General features: G+C 46.6%; 1 protein-coding gene across 6 annotated transcripts in view; it reads left to right on the top strand.

Moving 5' to 3' along the window:
- The window catches only part of LOC140679258 (splicing regulator ARVCF-like), a 349,408-nt gene that overhangs the window by 158,182 nt on the left and 167,489 nt on the right, over window positions 1-23,737 (top strand). For all 6 annotated transcript variants that reach the window (XM_072914307.1, XM_072914309.1, XM_072914305.1 and 3 more), the window contains exon 4: window positions 16,493-16,998. In XM_072914307.1, the coding sequence (XP_072770408.1) occupies window positions 16,493-16,998 (506 nt within the window). The remainder of the gene's footprint in view (window positions 1-16,492; window positions 16,999-23,737) is intronic.

Here is a 23,737-nt window from a genome sequence, read left to right on the forward strand (position 1 = left end):
CACACTGTTTATATTAAACATGCTTCACTGATTCGAGTATTTGGCGAGCGCCGTTCTGTCCTACTAATTTTGGCGGTCCTCGAACTCACCTTAGTTTGTTTTACATGTATAACTTTCTCCCGACTTTCTAGGACGTGTTTTATGCCACTTCTTTTTCCGTCTCATTTTGTCTACCAAACTTTTAACGTTGTGCATGAACCCACAAAGGTGAGTTTTGTTGATGTTATTGACTTGTGTGGAGTGCTAATCAGACATATTTGGTCACTGCATGACTGCAAGCTAATCGATGCTAACATGCTATTTAGGCTAGCTATTTGTACATATTGCATCATTATGCCTCATTTGTAGTAGATATTAGAGATGCGCGGTTTGCGGGCACAACCGCGGAGTCCGCGGATTATCCGCGGATCGGGCGGATGAAATTAAAAAAAATTCGATTTTATCCGCGGGTCAGGTCGGGTCGGGTCGGGTCGGGTCGGGCGGTTGAAATAAAAAAAAATTAGATTTTAAATACATTCAGGCGGGTGGCAGTTAAACCAATTGGGAAATATATATACATAGTTAAATGTTGTTACCCACATACGAAAAACGAGCAGGCACCTGCTGCATATGCCACAACAGAAGAAGAAGAAAAAAAAGAGATGGACACTTTTACGGAGCGGAGAAGGGACGCGGTGCCGGGGTCCGGGACCGAGGCCCCTTCCCCCGAGAGGGCCCCACCGGGAGCCGTAGCTGAGGCGATCCGCGAGAAGGGCCCGACGCACGTCCAGGGTCACCACCGCGCCCACCGCACCGACACCCCGCCTCGTCCGCCTTCGCCGCGGCCGGCGTCACGTGCAGCAGGTAAGCAGCTTACCTGCCCGCCACCCCCGTGGCCGGGGGGCTCGTAACAGGGGTCACTCCGCGCGCTCCGCCCGCGCAGCTTACCTGCCCGCCACCCCTGTTGCCGGGGGCGCGTAACAGGGGTCACTCCGCGCGCAATGCGCTCACGAAAGGGGCGGGGCTCACCCTGGTTGATATAGACAGCAGGACGGTGGCCATGGAAGTCGGAACCCGCTAAGGAGTGTGTAACAACCCACCTGCCGAATCAACTAGCCCTGAAAATGGATGGCGCTGGAGCGTCGGGCCCATACCCGGCCGTCGCCGGCAGCGAGACGCTCTTGGAGGTGCGCTCAGCGCGGCTCCCACATGATTGCGCACTGGTGTGCGTCTGGGTCGTGACAGCGTGGCACGCGAATGTCTGTGCTGCATTGGATCAGTCTCCTTTCTTTAACAGGCAAAAGCTTTATAACCTCACTAATGCCTTGCATCGTCTATATTAGATATATAACAACGGGCGGGTGCGGGCGGGTGCGGTTCTGATCAAATGTTACATCGGGTGGATGGCGGATGGTTGACGACTTTCTGATGCGGTTGCGGATGAAATAATTGCCTATCCGCGCATCTCTAGTAGCTATATTTGAACTCATTTAGTTTCCTTTAAGTCCTCTTAATTCAATTTATATCTCATGACACACTATCTGTATGTAATATGGCTTTTCATTTTTTTGCGGCTCCAGACAGATTTGTTTTTGTAGTTTTGGTCCAATATGGCTCTTTCAACATTTTGGGTTGCCGACCCCTGGCCTACACAAACCATAAAACCCCAATTTTTTCATCCTTTTTGAGTTCATCTCCCAAAAACGGACCAACCCCGGGTTATGGACTCAATGGGCAGTGGAAGTGATTTGTAGAGGGATAGTGAAGATGAATAAATGTAGATTTGTCCACATCATAGTTTCGACCGCATCTATTTATCATATGTTCATTGCCTCTTGAAAAAAAACTGTATCGTCCTTGCATCCGTAGACGAGCACACTTACACACAAATAACTTGACTATTCAGCAGCTTGATCAACACGAGGAGAATGATGGCCTGTAATCATACTCGGAGCGTCGGGTCTGACGGCCGAGAGCCCTTTCAGGTCCCGGTGAATACATCTCTCCGTGTACACACAATGGCGCCAATTTAAATGCAAATCTTGACATTCTCATCACTCACCCGTGTGACGTCTGCTTTACCAAAACTCTGTCACACCAGGCCAGATCTTACCAAGCTGGAAGCTGCATAATAAGTCGTCTCATCTGTGTGGAAAATATGCCAGGAACATGTTAGAAAACACCAGATTTGTGTCAAATGATTACCGTATTTTCCGGACCATAGGGCTACAGCGGATTATAAGGCGCACTGCTGATGAATGGTCTATTTTCCAGCTTTTTTCATACATAAGGCGCATTAAAGGAGTCATGTTATTATTATTATTTGTTTTCCTGAATGTAAAATATTTCCTTGTGGGCTACATAACATGTAATGATGGTTCTTTTTGGTCAACATTTTTACAGATCATCGTTAAGTCGCTTTCTGATAGTCATGCGCCATTTTGTGGGCGGTCTTATTTACGTGGCTCACCTTCGGCAGTGTCTTCTCCCCGTCATCTTTGTTGTAGCGGTGTAGCGTGTGCAAGGACGGGTGTGGAAGAAGTGTCAAAAGATGGAGCTAACTGTTTTAATGACATTCAGACTGACAGTCTTCCACTGTCGGGGTTCCATGGACCACCAAGGGCTGACATGACGTCGAGCAGTTTTGGCTTTGTTTACCGTATTTCCTTGAATTGCCGCCGGGTATATATTATCCGCATGCCTCGTTTTACCAAATGTAAAATATTTCCTTGTGGGCTACATAACATGTAATGATGGTTCTTTTTGGTCAACATTTTTACAGATCATCGTTAAGTCGCTTTCTGATAGTCGCTTCCGGATGCGCCATTTTGTGGGCGGTCTTATTTACGTGGCTCACCTTCGGCAGCGTCTTCTCCCCGTCATCTTTGTTGTAGCGGTGTAGCGTGCAAGGACGGGTGTGGAAGAAGTGTCAAAAGATGGAGCTAACTGTTTCAATGACATTCAGACTGACAGTCTTCCACTGTCGGGGTTCCATGGACCACCAAGGACTGACATGACGTCGAGCAGTTTTGGCTTTGTTTACCGTATTTCCTTGAATTGCCGCCGGGTATATATTATCCGCATGCCTCGTTTTACCAAATGTAAAATATTTCCTTGTGGGCTACATAACATGTAATGGTGGTTCTTTTTGGTCAACATTTTTACAGATCATCGTTAAGTCGCTTTCTGATAGTCGCTTCCGGATGCGCCATTTTGTGGGCGGTCTTATTTACGTGGCTCACCTTCGGCAGCGTCTTCTCCCCGTCATCTTTGTTGTAGCGGTGTAGCGTGCAAGGACGGGAGTGGAGGAAGTGTCAAAAGATGGAGCTAACTGTTTCAATGACATTCAGACTGACAGTCTTCCACTGTCGCGGTTCCATGGACCACCAAGGGCTGACATGACGTCGAGCAGTTTTGGCTTTGTTTACCGTATTTCCTTGAATTGCCGCCGGGTATATATTATCCGCATGCCTCGTTTTACCAAATGTAAAATATTTCCTTGTGGGCTACATAACATGTAATGGTGGTTCTGTGGTCAAAATTTTTACAGATCATAGTTAAGTCGCTTTCTGATAGTCGCTTCCGGATGCGCCGTTTTGTGGGCGGTCTTATTTACGTGGCTCACCTTCGGCAGCGTCTTCTCCCCGTCATCTTTGTTGTAGCGGTGTAGCGTGCAAGGACGGGAGTGGAAGAAGTGTCAAAAGATGGAGCTAACTGTTTCAATGACATTCAGACTGACAGTCTTCCACTGTCGGGGTTCCATGGACCACCAAGGGCTGACATGACGTCGAGCAGTTTTGACTTTGTTTACCGTATTTCCTTGAATTGCCGCCGGGTATATATTATCCGCATGCCTCGTTTTACCGCCGGGTCAAACTCGTCACGTCACGAGTGACACATAATTTTCCAAAATGGAGGAGGCTTATTTCAATCATTTAAAATGGCATAAAGGGAAGAAGATAGAGAGCTATTCAGTAGGATTTAAGGTCCAAGCTATTGAATATGCTAAAAAGAACAGTAAAAATGTTTATTAATATAGCTGCGTGTGTCAAATATGAGTCATTAAGTGACTCCCGCCTCATGGTGGTAGAGGGCGCTAGTGATCCCAGGGATCATTCTTGCGACTACCCGGCTGCAGAAGAAGTGACAACAACAGTTTCAATCAAAGCAGGAGGTAATAATTAAAGGAAGATCTCCATCGAGACAGAGAGACTTTTAAAACTGAAGAAAGATAAAGAAGACTTCTATAAACAAGTTATCGATGCTTTTGTGCAGAAGGAGCGGCGCATGGACTTCATTTATAAGTAAACGTAAGACCGTAAAAACGTTTTTTTTTAATCAAATGTGCTTTTCATGATGGTATCCTTACATCACACTCAAATTTATAAGCGCAGGCCTAAATTTACCGCATGCCTTTGGTAAGCGCCGGAGTGAGAAGAGGTTTTAAATTAATTACCGCCCCGGCGCTAATTCAAGGAAATACGGTATTTTTTCAAATAATACTCAGTCTCAGGTCGGGTCGCTTTCACTGCTCGCTCTTCGGTCCGATTTTCAGCCAGCCGCGCACCTGATACTTGTTACGGCGTCGATCCCGGCGCGCCCCGCCTTCTCGCCGCCATCTTGGAGTAGGCCCCCGGCGTGCCCTGCCTCGCTGTCGGTCTGCCGGCCACGCCTCCCCACACAGACTTTACTTCAATCAATAACGGAGCAGCATCACTTCATCCGGAAACAACAACAACGCCGGAAATGTGTCCCGTGAAAAACCGTCCGACCGTAACTCTCTAATAACTAAAGTTCCTTGAGTGAATAATGTAAACTCACTACACCGGTATGTTTTATTGCTTTCATGGCGAGTTCACTGACAGAGTAAGAACTTTACACTACTTTATATTAGAAATGGCAACAGTGGACGAAGACAGAGATAAAGAAAAAGCTTATCGACTATGGTGTCGGCACGGACTACAAAGGCGGACACGCGCAATTTTTTAGGAATTATGTGTCATGATCCGTGGTCCGGATAATATTTTGTTATGTTTTGTTAGATTTGAACTCTGCTAGTTCCTGTTTTTGTGCACCCTTGTTTGTTTTAGTTAGTTACTTATTATTTCCACCTGTCTCTGATTAGTGTTCGCCCGCTCACCTGCTTCCCGAACACTAATCAGAGGCATTATTTAAGCCTGCCTTTGCCGGTCAGTCGGCCTGGCGTCATTGTTTGCTTCATGCAACCTGTTACGTAAGCTTTGTTTGTTTCATGCCACAGTCAGTGAGTTTTGCCTTGTCCATAGTTCCATGCTAAATAGTAGCATAAGCTTCGAGTGCGACTCGTTTTCCATTTTTTTGTACTACTTTGATATTTTGAGGAATAAATCATGTTCCTACCTGCACGCTTTGTCCGGAGTGGTCCGTCTGCATTTCGGGAAAACCCTGTCGTGACATTATGCAGATCCCAAATACAGATCAGAACGTACCAGAAGGTAAGAAAAGTTGATTTTGCATAATATTGCAAAAACTCCCCCGCCAGATAATATGTCTTACCTTATACACACACCATAATAATACTCCTATGTTTAATGCACCGACAATCCATCAAGCGGTGCAGCTTCATAGCTTACCAAAGTCGTATTAAAACATTTGTATAGATTTTTGAGTGCTGTGTGTCGTGTTTTATATTTTCAATGGAACATATACATTTTTGGTTTTGTTTACTTGAGTCAAATTGCCATCATAGTGCAGTCTACACGTACCTCTTATGTTTGACTGCCATCTACTGGTCACACTTATCATTACACCATGTACCAAATAAAATTGCTTCGAGGTCGGTAAGCAAAACCAGAAATATTACTATTATTATTATCCATCCATCCATCCATCTTCTTCCGCTTATCCGAGGTCGGGTCGCGGGGGCAGCAGCTTAAGCAGGGAAGCCCAGACTTCCCTCTCCCCAGCAACTTCGTCCAGCTCTTCCCGGGGGATCCCGAGGCGTTCCCAGGCCAGCCGGGAGACATAGTCTTCCCAACGTGTCCTGGGTCTTCCCCGTGGCCTCCTACCGGTCGGACGTGCCCGAAACACCTCCCGAGGGAGGCGTTCGGGTAGCATCCTGACCAGATGCCCGAACCACCTCATCTGGATCCTCTCGATGTGGAGGAGCAGTGGCTTTACTTTGAGCTCCCCCCGGATGACAGAGCTTCTCACCCTATCTCTAAGGAAGAGCCCCGCCACCCGGCGGAGGAAACTCATTTCGGCCGCTTGTACCCGTGATCTTGTCCTTTCGGTCATGACCCAAAGCTCATGACCATAGGTGAGGATGGGAACGTGGATCGACCAGTAAATCGAGAGCTTTGCCTTCCGGCTCAGCTCCTTCTTCACCACAACGGATCGATACAGCGTCCGCATTACTGAAGACGCCGCACCGATCCGCCTGTCGAGCTCACGATCCACTCTTCCCTCACTCGTGAACAAGACTCCGAGGTACTTGAACTCCTCCACTTGGGGCAAGATCTCCTCCCCAACCCGGAGATGGCACTCCACCCTTTTCCAGGCGAGAACCATGGACTCGGATTTGGAGGTGCTGATTCCCATCCCAGTCGCTTCACACTCGGCTGCGAACCGATCCAGTGAGAATTGAAGATCTTGGCCAGATGAAGCCATCAGGACCACATCATCTGCAAAAAGCAGAGACCTAATCCTGCAGCCACCAAACCAGATACCCTCAATGCCTTGACTGCGCCTAGAAATTCTGCCCATAAAGGTTATGAACAGAATCGGTGACAAAGGGCAGCCCTGGCGGAGTCTAACCCTCACTGGAAACAGGTCCGACTTACTGCCGGCAATGCGGACCAAGCTCTGACACTGATCATACAGGGAGCGAACCGCCACAATAAGACAGTCCGTTACCCCATACTCTCTGAGCACTCCCCACAGGACTTCCCGAGGTACACGGTCGAATGCCTTCTCCAAGTCCACAAAGCACATGTAGACTGGTTGAGCAAACTCCTATGCACCCTCAAGGACCCTGCCGAGAGTATAGAGCTGGTCCACAGTTCCACGACCAGGACGAAAACCACACTGTTCCTCCTGAATCCGAGGTTCGACTATCCGGCGTAGCCTCCTCTCCAGTACACCTGAATAGACCTTACCGGGAAGGCTGAGGAATTAATTATTTTTTAATAATAATTATTATTAAGTATGCCTTATAGTCCAGAAACTACGGTATCTTGAATGTGTTGTTTAGTTTTTTCTCATCCTCCCATATCTGTTTGCAATCAAAAGTTAGATGATGACCTCTGAGCGTGGGAGCGCGTTTCCTCAGGAAACACTTAGAGGCGACACATATTAGAAAGTGTTTTTCATACAGTCTGTCAGGCTACTGTGTATTTTTTGCCAATCCACAGAGATGTGGTTGTTGCATTGCAATCATTTGGATTCAAGCCTCTACTGTCCCCTCCTTATCTGTGGTTCCTGGTTTCCTGCAGAGGTCTGTGTTCTCCAACATGTTTTTTTTTACTTGTAGGTTTTGTTGTAACTGCTGTTTGTGTGTGAGTAGAGTAATCCATGGTATACAATTTTAAAAATGAGCCCTATCCTAAAGTTCCAGCTTTCAGACTTAAGTAGCGTAATTTCCTGGCTATATAGCACAACTAAAATGAACTGCTCACATTTTTGGACTAATTGTGTTTTGTACATATATTTGCCACATATATCCATTAGTTACAAGTGTACACATTGAACCATTGGTCCTGGGGATGACGTTAAAGTGCATCCAGCAGTGGAGGCTCCTCTATGGGGTCTTGGGGCACTAGGAGGTTAACCCCTTTACTACGGTTATCCCAGGTGGCCCTTGGCAAAGGCCTAGTACCTGACTGCCTCCTAGCCAGGGATACGGTGAAGACCTCAACGGTGGAGCAGGCAGAAGACTGTAGATTTAAGAACTACCACAACGGCGGAAGAAGGCTGCAGCAAAAAAGGGTCCCCAGTCGTCTTGGACTCCATGCCACTGGACCCTGACCCGATTCTGTCAAGGATCGTGTGGTGACTGTCTGTGCACCAGTCTCCACACGTAAAACAAAGTCACGCACAGGCATCCTCCATAAAGGGATACACCCCTACCAGGAGGATCGTCATACTCGTTCGAGTGAAACATGAACTATTTACACACATTCAACAAATGGTAGTGCCTGTAACACGGCATACAGTAGCCTACAGACTTTGTCCTCCTACTTCTGCGTTCTGGGGACGCTGGGGGCGTCTTCTTTGGTGTTGGAGTTAAGCAGACTCTTGGTTGCTTCATCTGGCTTGTTTTCTGGCCTCGTTTTCACTTTTACTTTCATCTCAAGGCGGGTTGATTGCCGTTCCGCGCGGCGGCCGTTTTCTTTTTCGATGGCCGTGTCGATTGCTTTCAGAATCCGGGCTGCGTCGTGTGCATTTTGTTGTGTCTTGATGAGGGTGAGTCCATAACGTACCGAATTGCTGACTGAATGTTTGTGTGAGTGCCTCACAATACGAAGGTCCTGAGTAGTCCTGAGTTCGATCCTGCGCTCGGGATCTTTCTGTGTGGAGTTTGCATGTTCTCCCCGTGACTGCGTGGGTTCCCTCTGGGTACTCCGGCTTCCTCCCACCTCCAAAGACATGCACCTGGGTATAGGCCCCTCCCACCTCCAAAGACATGCACCTGGGGATACGTTGATTGGCAACACTAAATGGTCCCTAGTGTGTGAATGTGAGTGTGAATGTTGTCTGTCTATCTGTGTTGGCCCTGTGATGAGGTGCAGCTTGTCCTGGGTGTACCCCGCCTCCCACCCGAATGCAGCTGAAATAGCCTCCAGCACCCCCCGCGACACCGAAAGGGACAAGCGGTAGAAAATGGATGGATGGATGTGTAGGTGAAGAATGACCCATAATCCTCGCGAAGAGACAGGGGGGTGGGACCAAGCGTCTATTCGTGTTTTTCTTGCCCTTTCTGGGTCTAATTTGGCTTTTAAAGTGTACCAGCATGTCGGAATACTTATTCAGCCTTCTTCTATCCAGGTGAGAAGCACGATTTATGATCTACAATAAACTTTCATGGAGCAAGAAAGCAGCAGACCACTCAGTGATGTGTACACGTGATAACGACACCGCTATAAATAATTTGTCTGCGTTAGCGCTTATAATAACAACATTACTAATACTCGAATATTGAAGTCACGAAATGCAAATGGAGTATTGCTGGCGGTTTTGTAATGATTATTTATTAGGTTTTAAGGGCGGAATAGAGGACATCCCATTGGCTCTGCTTTAAGTGGACCTTTATTTTCATTTAATTAGTTAGAATGTCTATCTGTGTTGGCCCTGTGATGAGGTGGCGACTTGTTCAGGGTGTACCCCGTGTAGGCTCCAGCACCCTGGGGCTGTCTTGGTTGACAAGACTCTGCAGCATCGCGTGGACATCGGGGGCGGTACCTCTGGATTGGCAGACCGGGGTGGTGGTTCCTCTCTTTAAGAAGGGGAACCAGAGGGTGTGTTCCAACTATTGTGGGATCACACTCCTCAGCCTTCCCGGTAAGGTCTATTCAGGTGTACTGGAGAGGAGGCTACGCCGGATAGTCGAACCTCGGATTCAGGAGGAACAGTGTGGTTTTCGTCCTGGTCGTGGAACTGTGGACCAGCTCTATACTCTCGGCAGGGTCCTTGAGGGTGCATGGGAGTTTGCCCAACCAGTCTACATGTGCTTTGTGGACTTGGAGAAGGCATTTGACCGTGTCCCTCGGGAGGTCCTGTGGGGAGTGCTCAGAGAGTATGGGGTATCGGACTGTCTGATTGTGGCAGTCCGCTCCCTGTATGATCAGTGTCAGAGCTTGGTCCGCATTGCCGGCAGTAAGTCGGACACGTTTCCAGTGAGGGTTGGACTCCGCCAAGGCTGCCCTTTGTCACCGATTCTGTTCATAACTTTTATGGACAGAATTTCTAGGTGCAGTCAAGGCGTTGAGGGGATCTGGTTTGGTGGCTGCAGGATTAGGTCTCTGCTTTTTGCAGATGATGTGGTCGTGATGGCTTCATCTGGCCAGGATCTTCAGCTCTCACTGGATCGGCTCGCAGCCGAGTGTGAAGCGACTGGGATGGGAATCAGCACCTCCAAGTCCGAGTCCATGGTTCTCGCCCGGAAAAGGGTGGAGTGCCATCTCCGGGTTGGGGAGGAAACCCTGCCCCAAGTGGAGGAGTTCAAGTACCTAGGAGTCTTGTTCACGAGTGAGGGAAAAGTGGATCGTGAGATCGACAGGCGGATCGGTGCGGCATCTTCAGTAATGCGGACGCTGTATCGATCCGTTGTGGTGAAGAAGGAGCTTAGCCGGAAGGCAAAGCTCTCAATTTACCGGTCGATCTACGTTCCCATCCTTACCTATGGTCATGAGCTTTGGGTTATGACCGAAAGGACAAGATCACGGGTACAGGCGGCCGAAATGAGTTTCCTCCGCCGGGTGGCGGGGCTCTCCCTTAGAGATAGGGTGAGAAGCTCTGCCATCCGGGGGGAGCTCAAAGTAAAGCCACTGCTCCTCCACATGGAGAGGAGCCAGATGAGGTGGTTCGGGCATCTGGTCAGGATGCCACTCGAACGCCTCCCTCGGGAGGTGTTTAGGGCACGTCCAACCGGTAGGAGACCGCGGGGAAGACTCAGGACACGTTGGGAAGACTATGTCTCCCGGCTGGCCTGGGAACGCCTCGGGGTCCCACAGGAAGAGCTGGACGAAGTGGCTGGGGAGAGGGAAGTCTGGGCTTCCCTGCTTAGGCTGCTGCCCCCGCGACCCGACCTCGGATAAGCGGAAGAAGATGGATGGATGGATGGATACTTAGAATGTCTATCTGTGTTGGCCCTGTGATGAGGTGGCGACTTGTTCAGGGTGTACCCCGTGTAGGCTCCAGCACAACCCCGCAACCCTGAATGGATGGATGGATAGTTATAATGCATTAAAAAAACAAGCAAACATCCGTCGTCATGTCTTTCATAATGATCGTGAACAATAGGCAAAATTCCAAAAACAGTGCAGTTCCCCTTTAATGACAAAATGTAAAGGTACCTGTCATACCTGTGACGTTGTACACTTTGGTGCCGATCCAAAGCTGCACTTAATGTTGCCAGGGACACCCAAAGTTTACCATTCTCGTTCTGTTCTCTTGGTTCCTGTTGCATGCTTCAAGCACTTTGGCTGACACGGTGCCTCCTTCATTCTCTAGTACCGCAGTCTTTTTCCCAAGCTGAATTGGAAATTCATTACATTGTTTCTTTGCGGTTCCTCCCCCAGTTTGCATTGTATCAATTGTCTTACCGTACACGCCAACGTGTTACTGCAGGCTCCCCAAAGAGAAGTATAATCAGAGGAATACAGAAGAGCTGTGGCAAGTTAGCACTTGGAGCTCTCCTCCCCCCCCCCCGACCCAGCATGCCAGCAAAGGACTATGGAAACACATAATTAACATAAAACTCATTAAAATTAGAGCTCTCACTAGAATCCCGTGTCAACCACGGCCAATGGCCAGCATTTTGTTGCACCACCAAACCGCTAACCGTCAAAGATGAGAAGGCACCATATGGATAAAGTAACGAAGATAAACAAGTCTCAAGCTGCAAAGTGGAAAGGAGGATTCTAAACGAAGTTCCACCCTAATTAAAGTCTTTAGCACACATTTTACTACAATGTTTTTGCAACAATCTGCTTACCATACAATAACAGATTATTTCCTGCTCCACATATACTGTACAAATAATGTGTCAATGCTAGAAAATTGGGGACTCAATGTGACGACCTCTTGAGAATAATGTGCACACTTTGATATGATACATTGTTTCAGAGTCAACTCCCCCCTTTCCATTCCCCAGAGAACAACGCTTACTGATTGATGGATTGAGAAGTTTATTGACGTCTTAAAGAATTGAATCCATGTAATGCTTTAAAAAGGCAAATGGATGACACAAAAAGCCAAAAGGCTTGTGTCATGACTGGGTCCTGGGTGTTTGCTTTTCCGGGATGCAACGAAAAGTTGGCTCGGGCGAGACGGGAATGTAAGTACATTTTTATTCAAACTACAAAAAAGGAAGTAAACAAAAGGCGCGCACAATGGCGGAGAACATGAATAAAGAAAACTTACTTGGACATGGCATGAAGTGCGCAGAGGTCAACAGAGTGTGACAGGGGTATGAAGAGCATAAATGCGGGATGTCGTCAGAACGACAAACTGAAAACAATGAACTTAAATACTATAGACATGATTAACAAAAACAAGTGCGTGACTCAAAACGTGAAACAGGTGCGTGATGTGACAGGTGAAAACTAATGGTTGCTATGGTGACAAAACAAAAGTGCACAAAAAGTCCAAAAACAAAACCGAACATGACCAAAACAAAAACATGATCACACAGAAATGACAGCTTGTTTCCGTTGCGGTCCATTATATATTCATCACATTTGATACATTCAATAATAAAATAGATATATAACCTGTAACATGTATATAAAAAATATGTTTAAAAAATGGATAAATCAATGTGAGTCTGTGGAACGCTCTCCCTGACCACTTGAGGGCACCACAGACTGTGGATGCTTTTAAAAAAGGCTTAAAACCCCTTTTTTTTTTTTTATATAATTTTGGGGTGGACGAGGTCTGAGGAACTCCCTCTGGTGTAGCACCTGTGAGCATCACTTACTCTGGTGAAATAGTTGGACAGGTACTTGGGGACAGTTTCTGAGTATTTTGAATACCAGGAACATTGCGATTTGGTGTACTCTTTCCTCAACTCTCAGCCGTCCCAATTTGGTAAAGTGGGCTTGAGTTGGGTGAGTCCTGTATGGGAGGTTGAGCAGAAGTCTTACCAGCTTGTTTTGGGAAGTTTGCAGTTTTGTTTTTAGTGGCTTGGGGATACTGACACTATATGAAGGCACCGGCAAGGGTCTTAAGTGTATCTGTTGATAAACGCAGAAATCCTGCCCAAAAATCTCGTTTTATTATTGATCTTGGTGATTGCTTTTAATGCCATACTTTCATCACTGACACTATGCCAGGCTAAATATGGCTGAAGACTCCCAGCTACGCCGGATAGTCGAACCTCGGATTCAGGAGGAACAGTGTGGTTTTCGTCCTGGTCGTGGAACTGTGGACCAGCTCTATACTCTCGGCAGGGTCCTTGAGGGTGCATGGGAGTTTGCCCAACCAGTCTACATGTGTTTTGTGGACTTGGAGAAGGCATTCGACCGTGTCCCTCGGGAAGTCCTGTGGGGAGTGCTCAGAGAGTACGGGGTATCGGACTGTCTGATTGTGGCAGTCCGCTCCCTGTATGATCAGTGCCAGAGCTTGGTACGCATTGCCGGCAGTAAGTCGGACACGTTTCCAGTGAGGGTTGGACTCCGCCAAGGCTGCCCTTTGTCACCGATTCTGTTCATAACTTTTATGGACAGAATTTCTACGCGCAGTCAAGGCGTTGAGGGGATCTGGTTTGGTGGCTGCAGGATTAGGTCTCTGCTTTTTGCAGATGATATGGTCCTGATGGCTTCATCTGGCCAGGATCTTCAGCTCTCACTGGATCGGTTCGCAGCCGAGTGTGAAGCGACTGGGATGAGAATCAGCACCTCCAAGTCCGAGTCCATGGTTCTCGCCCGGAAAAGGGTGGAGTGCCATCTCCGGGTTGGGGAGGAGATCTTGCCCCAAGTGGAGGAGTTCAAGTACCTCGGAGTCTTGTTCACGAGTGAGGGAAGAGTGGATCGTGAGATCGACAGGCGGATCGGTGCGGCGTCTTCAGTAATGCGGACACTGTATCGATCCGTTGTGGTGAAGAAGGAGCTGAGCCGGAAGGCAAAGCTCTCAATTTACCGGTCAATCTACGTTCCCATCCTCACCTATGGTCATGAGCTTTGGGTTATGACCGAAAGGACAAGATCACGGGTACAAGCGGCCGAAGTGAGTTTTCTCCGCCGGGTGGTGGGGCTCTCCCTTAGAGATAGGGTGAGAAGCTCTGTCATCCGGGAGGAGCTCAAAGTAAAGCCGCTGCTCCTCCACATGGAGAGGAGCCAGATGAGGTGGTTCGGGCATCTGGTCAGGATGCCACCCGAACGCCTCCCTAGGGAGGTGTTTAGGGCACGTCCGACCGGTAGGAGACCGCGGGGAAGACCCAGGACACGTTGGGAAGACTATGTCTCCCGGCTGGCCTGGGAACGCCTCGGGGTCCCACAGGAAGAGCTGGACGAAGTGGCTGGGGAGAGGGAAGTCTGGGCTTCCCTGCTTAGGCTGCTGCCCCCGCGACCCGACCTCGGATAAGCGGAAGAAGATGGATGGATGGATGGACTCCCAGCCCTAAGGAAAGTAAAGCTCGTAGTGAAATCCTGAGAGATGTACTGTAGAGATAAAAAGTTGTTGTTTTTTTTCTTATTAACTGCATGTTATTCTGTGCTCTGAGGGGAAAGTTCACTCTGGGGATATCATAGGGTTCGTGATTCTTGGATGGCAGATATTTTCTTGTGCTCCTGAGGCAAGGAATCTCTCCAATGCTGTAAATAACTGAAGAGAGACAAAGAATAATTGTATGTAGCATCATGTAGCACGACTCCTGCCTCTGACTCCTCCAAAATCATTGCCCTCTTCTTTCTTGAACTCCTACACAACATTATTTTGTGACGGAAATGTTGACTCCGAGTCCGGTTGCACAAAGTCCTTGAAATTGCCACGACTGCAGGAGGACATCTACTAATTGGTGTCGTTTATACTTACCTAAACACACTGCAATGTGTGTGACCTGTATGCTTTCACTTGATAGACACATTCCATTCACAAATAGAAATGTATTTTGTTATGTAAAGATCAGTATTTAAAGGGGAACATTATCACAATTTGAAATAACATATGAAATAACAAGTGTGTGTGAAAATTTGAAGTGCTCCCCCTCTGGCTAACATATGTGATAACACGTGTGTAAGACATTTAAATGCGCCCTTTTTGGCCAAAATTTAAAATAATTAATAAAATAAATATGTATATAGAGACATACTGTAAAAACTTGCAGTAAATAATGAAGATTAAAAACCAATTACAAAAAAACAACAACAAAAAAAAACGAAATGATTTCTTTTTTGTATATATTTGCATAGTATGTATTTATTATTAATGTTGTAAATACACATCTTTATATATCTAAAAGGGTGGCCCTAAAGAGGTAGGCATTTTTCTCAGGTCGCAAGAAGGTAATAAATACAAGAGTGTGTGTGTGTTATTGTATTTCTACCCTTCTTGAGACATCAACAAGATAAAGTACCTTCCATTTGAGGACTGGTGAACAAGTTAGGACAAAACTCATGGTCCCAATACGGAAAACCATTTAATCTAATAGATAGCCAAATACTAGAGTCCGTGAACATTGCTCCAAAGTCTGTATTTTTTTGTTGATTTAATGTGCATACAAAAGTAAACATTGACAGATGCAAAGGCAGCAATATATGATAAAGACGACAAGACGGCAGCTAAAGAAGGACTTCCATATTCATCCCCGAAAAAAATCCGCCATGTGAACAGCTGATTTTACGACTTCCGGTGCGGACGTAAGACAACCCGCGTCCCATATGTGACCATAGGATGAACAAATACACTACGCTACTAAGACTATAGTGGCTTAACGTAACAGTTAGCTTCTACAGCTGGGTTGCCCAAAGTGCGGCACAGAGGCTATCTGTGGTCCTTAACTCGTTTGTCATCGACTTTAAGCACCTTACAAAAAACAAAAAAATTAGATTTAATTTTTTTTGATGAAATCAATCAAAATTAGGGTGGTCACAAAAAGGAGGGATTTTTCAAAATGACTCTGTCGCTTTTAAAAGTGCTCCCAACTGTGGTCAACATATGAAATAACAAGTGTGTGTGAAAATTTGAAGTGCTCCCCCTCTGGTCAACATATGAAATAACAAGTGTGTGTGAACATTTGAAGTGCTCCCCCTCTGGCTAACATATGTAATAATAAGTGTGTAAAAAATTTAAATGCGCACCCTTTGGCCAAAATTAAAAAAAAAAAAAAAAAAAATGTATATAGAGACATACTGTACAAACTTGCAGTAAATAAGGAAGATTAAAAACCAATTACAAACAAAAAATAAAAAAAAACCAAAAAACTAAATTCTTACTTTTTTGTATATATTTGCATAGTATGTACATATTATTAATGTTGTAAATACAAGTCTTTATATATGTAAAAGGCTGGTCCTAAAGAGGTAGGCATTTTTCTCAGGTCGCAAGAAGGTAATAAATACAAGAGTGTGTGTGTATGTGTGTGTGTGTGTGTGTGTGTGTGTGTGCGTGTGTGTGTGTGTGTGCTTTTCATGCCAAACGCGTCTTCCTATCACCGACATTGTTTTGTTTCACCTCTCATTCACCCTAATTTTTTCAGTGGCATCGGTTGCCTTTCTCTCGAACTACTAAATTCTGCTGTCAGACAAAAGTTAGTCGCCCGGTGTTCAGGCCCCCATCTCTCTCAACTTCATTGTTCTCTCTCTCTCTGGTTTTTTAGAGGCTACCCAGATGAACCCATTGACACAGAGCTGATCGATGAACGCCACCCTTACATCCAGGGCATATATTCTGCGCCACTGGCCCAGCCAGAGCGGGGTAGCATGGCCAGTCTGGACCGCATGGGCGGTCGGCGCTCGCCCTCGATCGACAGCATCCGTAAGGATCCACGCTGGCGTGACCCAGACCTCCCAGAAGTCATCGCCATGTTGGCCCACCCCATCGACCCCGTCAAATCCAATGCCGCAGCTTATTTGCAGCACCTGTGCTATGAAAATGACAAAATCAAAAAGGACGTGCGTCACCTCAAAGGAATCCCGGTCCTGGTGGGGCTCCTGGACCACCCCAAGTCTGAGGTCCATCGCAAGGCCTGCGGTGCCCTGCGCAACATCTCTTATGGCAAGGACAATGACAATAAGGTGGCGATCAAAAACTGTGACGGAATTCCTGCCCTCGTCCGCCTCTTGAGGAAGACCAATGACATGGAGGTTCGAGAGCTCATCACTGGTGAGTAATCCTAATCTTAAGTATAAGTATGAATTGGTTTTCTTGACAATCAATGGCATGTGTATTTGTGCTATAATTTAACTTGACATGTTTATGTGAGTTTTTAAAAGTAAATAATACTACTTAACTTAATTGCCTTTAAAGGGGAACATTATCACCAGACCTATGTAAGCGTCAATATATACCGTATTTTCCGCACCATAAGGCGCCCTGGGTTATAAGCCGCGCCTTCAATGAACGGCATATTTCAAAACTTTGTCCACCTATAAGCCGCCCCGTGTTGTAAGCCGCATCTAACTGCGCTAAAGGAATGTCAAAAAAACAGTCAGATAGGTCAGTCAAACTTTAATAATATATTAAAAACCAGCGTGATGTGGGCGCGCATGGAGTCGTATATCAACATGGACGGAGCTGCGTGAAAAAAGCCACCCGGCCTCTTCGCGTAAACTTACCTTAACCACTCGCTCATCTTTTCTTCATCCATCCATCCCTTCGAGTTAGCTTTTATGATGACGCCGGCTGGAAAGGTCTCTTTTGGCAAGGTCTTCCTTTTGAATATCACCATGGGTGGAAGTTTCTGGCCATTAGCATGGCAAGCTAGAACCACAGTGAAGGATGACTTCTCATTCCCTGTGGTGCGAATATTCACCGTACGTGCTCCCGTTGTATCCACAGTGCGGTTCACAGGAATATCAAAAGTCAGTGGAACCTCGTCCATGTTGATAATGTTCTCTGGCCGGATCTTTTTTTCAGCTATCTTGTTTTTACAATATGCACGGAAAGTAGCCAGCTTTTCTTGAAAGTCTTTAGGCAGTTGCTGTGAAATAATAGTCTGTGTGCGGATGGAGAGATTGCGTCTTTTCATGAACCGGAAACCTGTCGCTTAGTAGGAGCCATTTTGTGGTCTTTACAGATGTAAACACACAAAGGAAATGAAACGTAATATCCGCGCGCTTCTTCTTCTTCTACGCGGGCGGGTGGTTGCTTACAGTAGAAGAAGAAGCGCTTCCTGTTCTATGGGGGCGGGTGCTTACCTTGGCGGTTGCTTGCGTAGAAGAAGAAGCACTTCCTCTTCTACGGGGAAAAAAGATGGCGGATGTTTACCGTAGTTGCGAGACCGAAACTTTATGAAAATGAATCTTAATATTAATCCATATATAAAGCGCACCGGGTTATAAGCCGCACTGTCAGCTTTTGAGTAAATTTGTGGTTTTTAGGTGCGGCTAATAGTGCGGAAAATACGGTACCTTGATGTTGCAGAAAAAAGACCATATATTTTTTTAACCGATTTCCGAACTCTAAATGGGTGAATTTTGGCGAATTAAACGCCTTTCTAATATTCGCTCTCGGAGCGAGTGACGTCACATCGGGAAGCAATCCGCCATTTTCTCAAACACCGAGTCAAATCAGCTCTGTTATTTTCCGTTTTTTCGACTGTTTTCCGTACCTTGGAGACATCATGCCTCGTCGGTGTGTTGTCGGAGGGTGTAACAACACGAACAGGGACGGATTCAAGTTGCACCAGTGGCCCAAAGATGCGAAAGTGGCAAGAAATTGGACGTTTGTTCCGCACACTTTACCGACGAAAGCTATGCTACGACAGAGATGGCAAGAATGTGTGGATATCCTGCGACACTCAAAGCAGATGCATTTCCAACGATAAAGTCAAAGAAATCTGCCGCCAGACCCCCATTGAATCTGCCGGAGTGTGTGAGCAATTCAGGGACAAAGGACCTCGCTAGCACGGCAAGCAATGGTGGCAGTTTGTTCCCGCAGACGAGGGAGCTAAACCCCCTATCGACCCTAGCTTCCCTGGCCTGCTGACATCAACTCCAAAACTGGACAGATCAGCTTTCAGGGAAAGAGCGCGGATGAGGGTATGTCTACAGAATATATTAATTGATGAAAACTGGGCTGTCTGCACTCTCAAAGTGCATGTTGTTGCCAAATGTATTTCATATGCTGTAAACCTAGTTCATAGTTGTTAGTTTCCTTTAATGCCAAACAAACACATACCGATCGTTGGTTAGAAGGCGATCGCCGAATTCGTCCTCGCTTTCTCCCGTGTCGTTTTCGTCGGTTTCGCTTGCATACGGTTCAAACCGATATGGCTCAATAGCTTCAGTTTCTTCTTCAATTTCGTTTTCGCTACCTGCCTCCACACTACAACCATCCGTTTCAATACATGCGTAATCTGTTGAATCGCTTAAGCCGCTGAAATCCGAGTCTGAATCCGAGCTAATGTCGCTATAGCTTGCTGTTCTATGCGTTTGTGTTGGCTTCACTATGTGATGTCACAGGAAAATGGACGGGTGTATATAACGATGGTTAAAATCAGGCACTTTGAAGCTTTTTTTAGGGATATTGCGTGATGGGTAAAATTTTGAAAAAAACTTCGAAAAATAAAATAAGCCACTGGGAACTGATTTTTAATGGTTTTAACCCTTCTGAAATTGTGATAATGTTCCCCTTTAAACGCACTAAATTCTTTCTTTATCTACTACTTTAAATGCATTCTTTGCCATCCCTATGTGGGCCAGTGACTCACTTATCATTGCCATCCGAGAAGAGGTGTTTTGTCTGTGTTCGGGAAACATGTGACCCTTTTCAAAAAGCCTGACCTGTTTCGCTCTGCTGAGTACAGTCGTGGATAGCGTACACCAACCCAAGAGAGGTGTTACATTACAATTGAAAACAGGATTGTTTTTAAAGTTGTTTGTGTGCATCCATCCATGATCTCCAACTATTTGTTGACGGGGTTTTGTCTGTGTGTGTGGGGATGAATCTCACATTTAAAATCGCTCATACTTTCTTTGATCTGTAGTGCAGATGCAAAAGTTTGTAGAAAATTCTTTTTTTCCGGTATAAAAAAGGTATACAGTAAAGTATTTGGCCACCCATCCAAATGATCAGAATCAGGCCACAGGTGTATCAAATCAAGCACTTAGGCATGGAGACTGTTTCGACAAACATTTGTGAAAGAACGGGCCGCTCTCAGTGATTTCCAGCGTGGAACTGTCACAGGATGCCACCTGTGCAACAAATCCAGTCGTGAAATTTCCTCGCTCTTAAATATTTCAGTCAACTGTCGGCTTTATTATAAGAAAAGTGAAGAGTTTGGGAACAACAGCAACTCAGCCACCAAGTGGTAGGCCACGTAAACTGACAAGAGAGGGGTCTGCGGATGCTGAAGCGCATAGTGCAGGGGTCGGCAACCCGCGGCTCCGGAGCCGCATGCGGCTCTTTGATCACTCTGATGCGGCTCAGCAGCTTACTTGCCGACCCCCCCATTTTCCCGGGAGACTTCCAGATTTCAATGCCTCTCGCAGAAATCTCCCGGGATTAATATTCACCGACTTTCACCCTTACGGCTATAATAAGGGCGTGCCATGATGATACAGCATTTGGCGCCCTCTACAATCTGTATTAACAACTTGCCAGCCCAACCACTTGTTATGCAGTATGCATCTTCTGCTTGCACACGTACATGACAGCAAGGCATACTTGGTCAACAGCCACACAGGTTACACTGACGGTGACCATATAAAACAACTTTAACACTCTTACTAATAATGCGCCACACTTTGAACCAATACCAAACAAGAATGACAAACACATTTCGAGAGAACATCTGCACCTTAACACAACATAAACACAACAGAAAAAATACCCAGAATCCCATGCAGCCCTGACTCTTCCGGGCTACATTATACACTCCTGCTACCACCAAACCCCGCCCCCACCCCAACCCTGCCCCCTCACACATCAACCCCACCCCCCTCTGTGCGTCGGTTGAGGTGGGCGGGGTTTGGTAGCGGGAGTGTATAATGTAGCCCGGAAGAGTCAGGGCTGCATTGGATTCTGGGTATTTGTCCTGTTGTGTTTATGTTGTGTTACGGTGCAGATGTTCTCCCGAAATGTGTTTGTCATTCTTGTTTGGTGTGGGTTCACAGTGTGGCGCATTATTAGTAAGAGTGTTAAAGTTTTTTGTTTTTTTTATACCGCCACCGTCAGTGTAACCTGTGTGGTTGTTGACCAAGTATGGCTTGCTGTCACCTACGTGTGCAAGCTGAAGCCCCATACAACGTGTGGCTGATCAGGCACGCTGGTTGTAGTGGGTGTTATTTGCTGTACCATCACGGCACGCATGACGCTGACAAGCGCCATTCACATAAAACCCGCGTGCCGCACCAGCATTCAAGTTCCATATCAAGGTATGGGCAGCGTGTCTGAGACCCCTGGTTTCAGTGGTTTATATATAGCACAAAGCAATAAAAATACTTAATGCGCAGTGTTATTTCATTTTAAATTTCAAATTTTTTTTGTGGCTCCCATTGTTGTCTTTAATTTGTGAAACTGGTCAAAATTGCTCTTTGACTGGTAAAGGTTGCCGACCCCTGGCATAGTGCAAAGATTTTCTGCACAGTCAGTTGCTACAGAGCTCCAAACGTCATGTGACCTTCCAATTAGCCCACGTACAGTACGCAGAGAGCTCCATGGAATGGGTTTCCATGGCCGTGCAGCTGCATCTAAACCATACATCACCAAGTCCAAAGCAAAGCCTCGGATGCAGTGGACTAGAGCAGTGGAGATGCGTTCTCTGGACTGATGAATCACGCTTTTCCACCTGGCAATCGGATGGACCAGTCTGGGTTTGGAGGTTGCCAGGAGAACGCCGCATTTCGGACCGCATTGTGCCGAGTGTGAAATTTCGTGGAGGAGGAATTATGGTGTGGGGTTGTTTTTCAGGAGTTGGGCTTGATCCCTTAGTTCCAATTAAAGGAACTTTGAATGCTCCAGGATACCAAAACATTTTGGACAATTCCATGATCCCAACCTTGTGGGAACAGTTTGGAGCGGGCCCCTTTTTCTTCCAACATGACTGTGCACCAGTTTTTTGTGATTGAGTGATACTTTTATTAGTAGATTGCACAGTACATTACATATTTTGTACAATTGACCACTAAATGGTAACACCCAAATAAGTTTTTCAACTTGTTTAAGTCGGGGTCCACGTAAATCAAATCATGGTAATTCAGTGCACAAATCAAGGTCCATAAAGAAGCTGTTGCTCTCCACTCTGCTCTGAACCACCTGGAGCAGCAGCAGAGCTACGTCCGGATGCTCTCTGTGGACTATAGCTCTGCCTTCAATACAATAATCCCGGACAGACTCTGCAATAAACTGGACACTCTTGGCCTCCCCCCTCTCACAAACGCCTGGATAAGGGACTTCCTAACGGACCGACCCCAGAATGTGAGACTTGGCCCGCACCTCTCATCCTCCCGCACGCTGAGCATCGGCTCCCCACAGGGCTGTGTGCTGAGCCCCCTCCTCTACTGCCTTTACACCCATGACTGCAGTCCGGCCCACAGTGACAACCTTACCGTCAAGTTCGCCGACGATACCACAGTGGTCGGGCTCATCTCCAGGGGTGACGAGGCTGCCTACAGAGAGGAGGTCCTGAAGCTGACGGCCTGGTCTTCGGAGAACAACCTCGCTCTCAACACCAGCAAGACCAGAGAGATCATCGTCGACTTCAGGAGGAGCAGCACCGACCCTGCCCCCCTCTACATCAACGGCGAGCGTGTAGAGAGGGTCCACACCTTCAGGTACCTTGGAGTCCACATCTCTAATGACTTCTCCTGGACAGTCAACACCACATCAATCATCAAGAAGGCTCAGCAGCGGCTACACTTCCTTAGAGTCCTCGGGAAGTACAACCTGAAGCCTGACCTGCTGCTGACCTTCTACCGCTCGTCCATCGAGAGCCTGCTGACCTACTGTATTACGGTATGGTACGGCAGCTGCACTGCAGCAGACAGGGAGAGGCTGCAAAGAGTGGTCAAGACGGCTCAGAAGATCATCGGCCGCCCTCTCCCCTCTCTGACGGACATCTACACCTCCCGCTGCCTCAACAGAGCCAGTGCCATCATCAAAGACAGCACCCACCCTGGCTCTGACCTGTTCCACCTGCTGCCCTCTGGGAAGCGCTACAGGTGCATTAAAACCAAAACAAACAGGCTAAAGAACAGCTTCTTCCCCAGGGCCATAACCATCCTGAACGGACTGCCCCATTGTCCCTCATAACTGCCTTCTCTTCGGTGCAATAACCCATTCCACCAACCACCCTGTTTTTGTTTTTTGTTTTTTCATGTATATATTCATTTCACACCATATTCATTGCACTTCTACATTTTTTATATGTTTATATATTTGCACATTGTTTTTCTAGCATGCACACATCGCACTGTATGGAATGGCCTCAATCTCGTTACCTTGCGTAATGACAATAAAGCTGATTCTGATTCTGATTAACTTGACTGGCCTGCACAGAGTCCTGACCTGAACCCGATAAAACAGTGGTCCCCAACCTTTTTGTAGCTGTTTTTTTTGTCATAAAAAAACACAATCATGTGTGCTTACGGACTGTATCCCTGTAGATTGTATTGATCTATATTGATATATAATGTAGGAACCAGAAATATTAATAACCCTTTTGTGTGAATGAGTGTAAATGGGGTAGGGAGGTTGTTTGGGTTGGTGCACTAATTGTAAGTGTATCTTGTGTTTTTTATGTTGATTTAATAAAAAAAATTTTTTTTTAAAAATAAAACATTTTTTTTAATTTCTTGTGCTGCCCGGCACCAATCGATCCACGGACCGGTACCGGGCCGCGGCCTGGTGGTTGGGGACCACTGCGATAGAACACCTTTGGGATGAATTAGAACGGAGACTG

Source organism: Nerophis lumbriciformis, linkage group LG12 (assembly GCF_033978685.3).
Source record: "Nerophis lumbriciformis linkage group LG12, RoL_Nlum_v2.1, whole genome shotgun sequence".
Classification (NCBI taxonomy): domain Eukaryota; kingdom Metazoa; phylum Chordata; class Actinopteri; order Syngnathiformes; family Syngnathidae; genus Nerophis; species Nerophis lumbriciformis.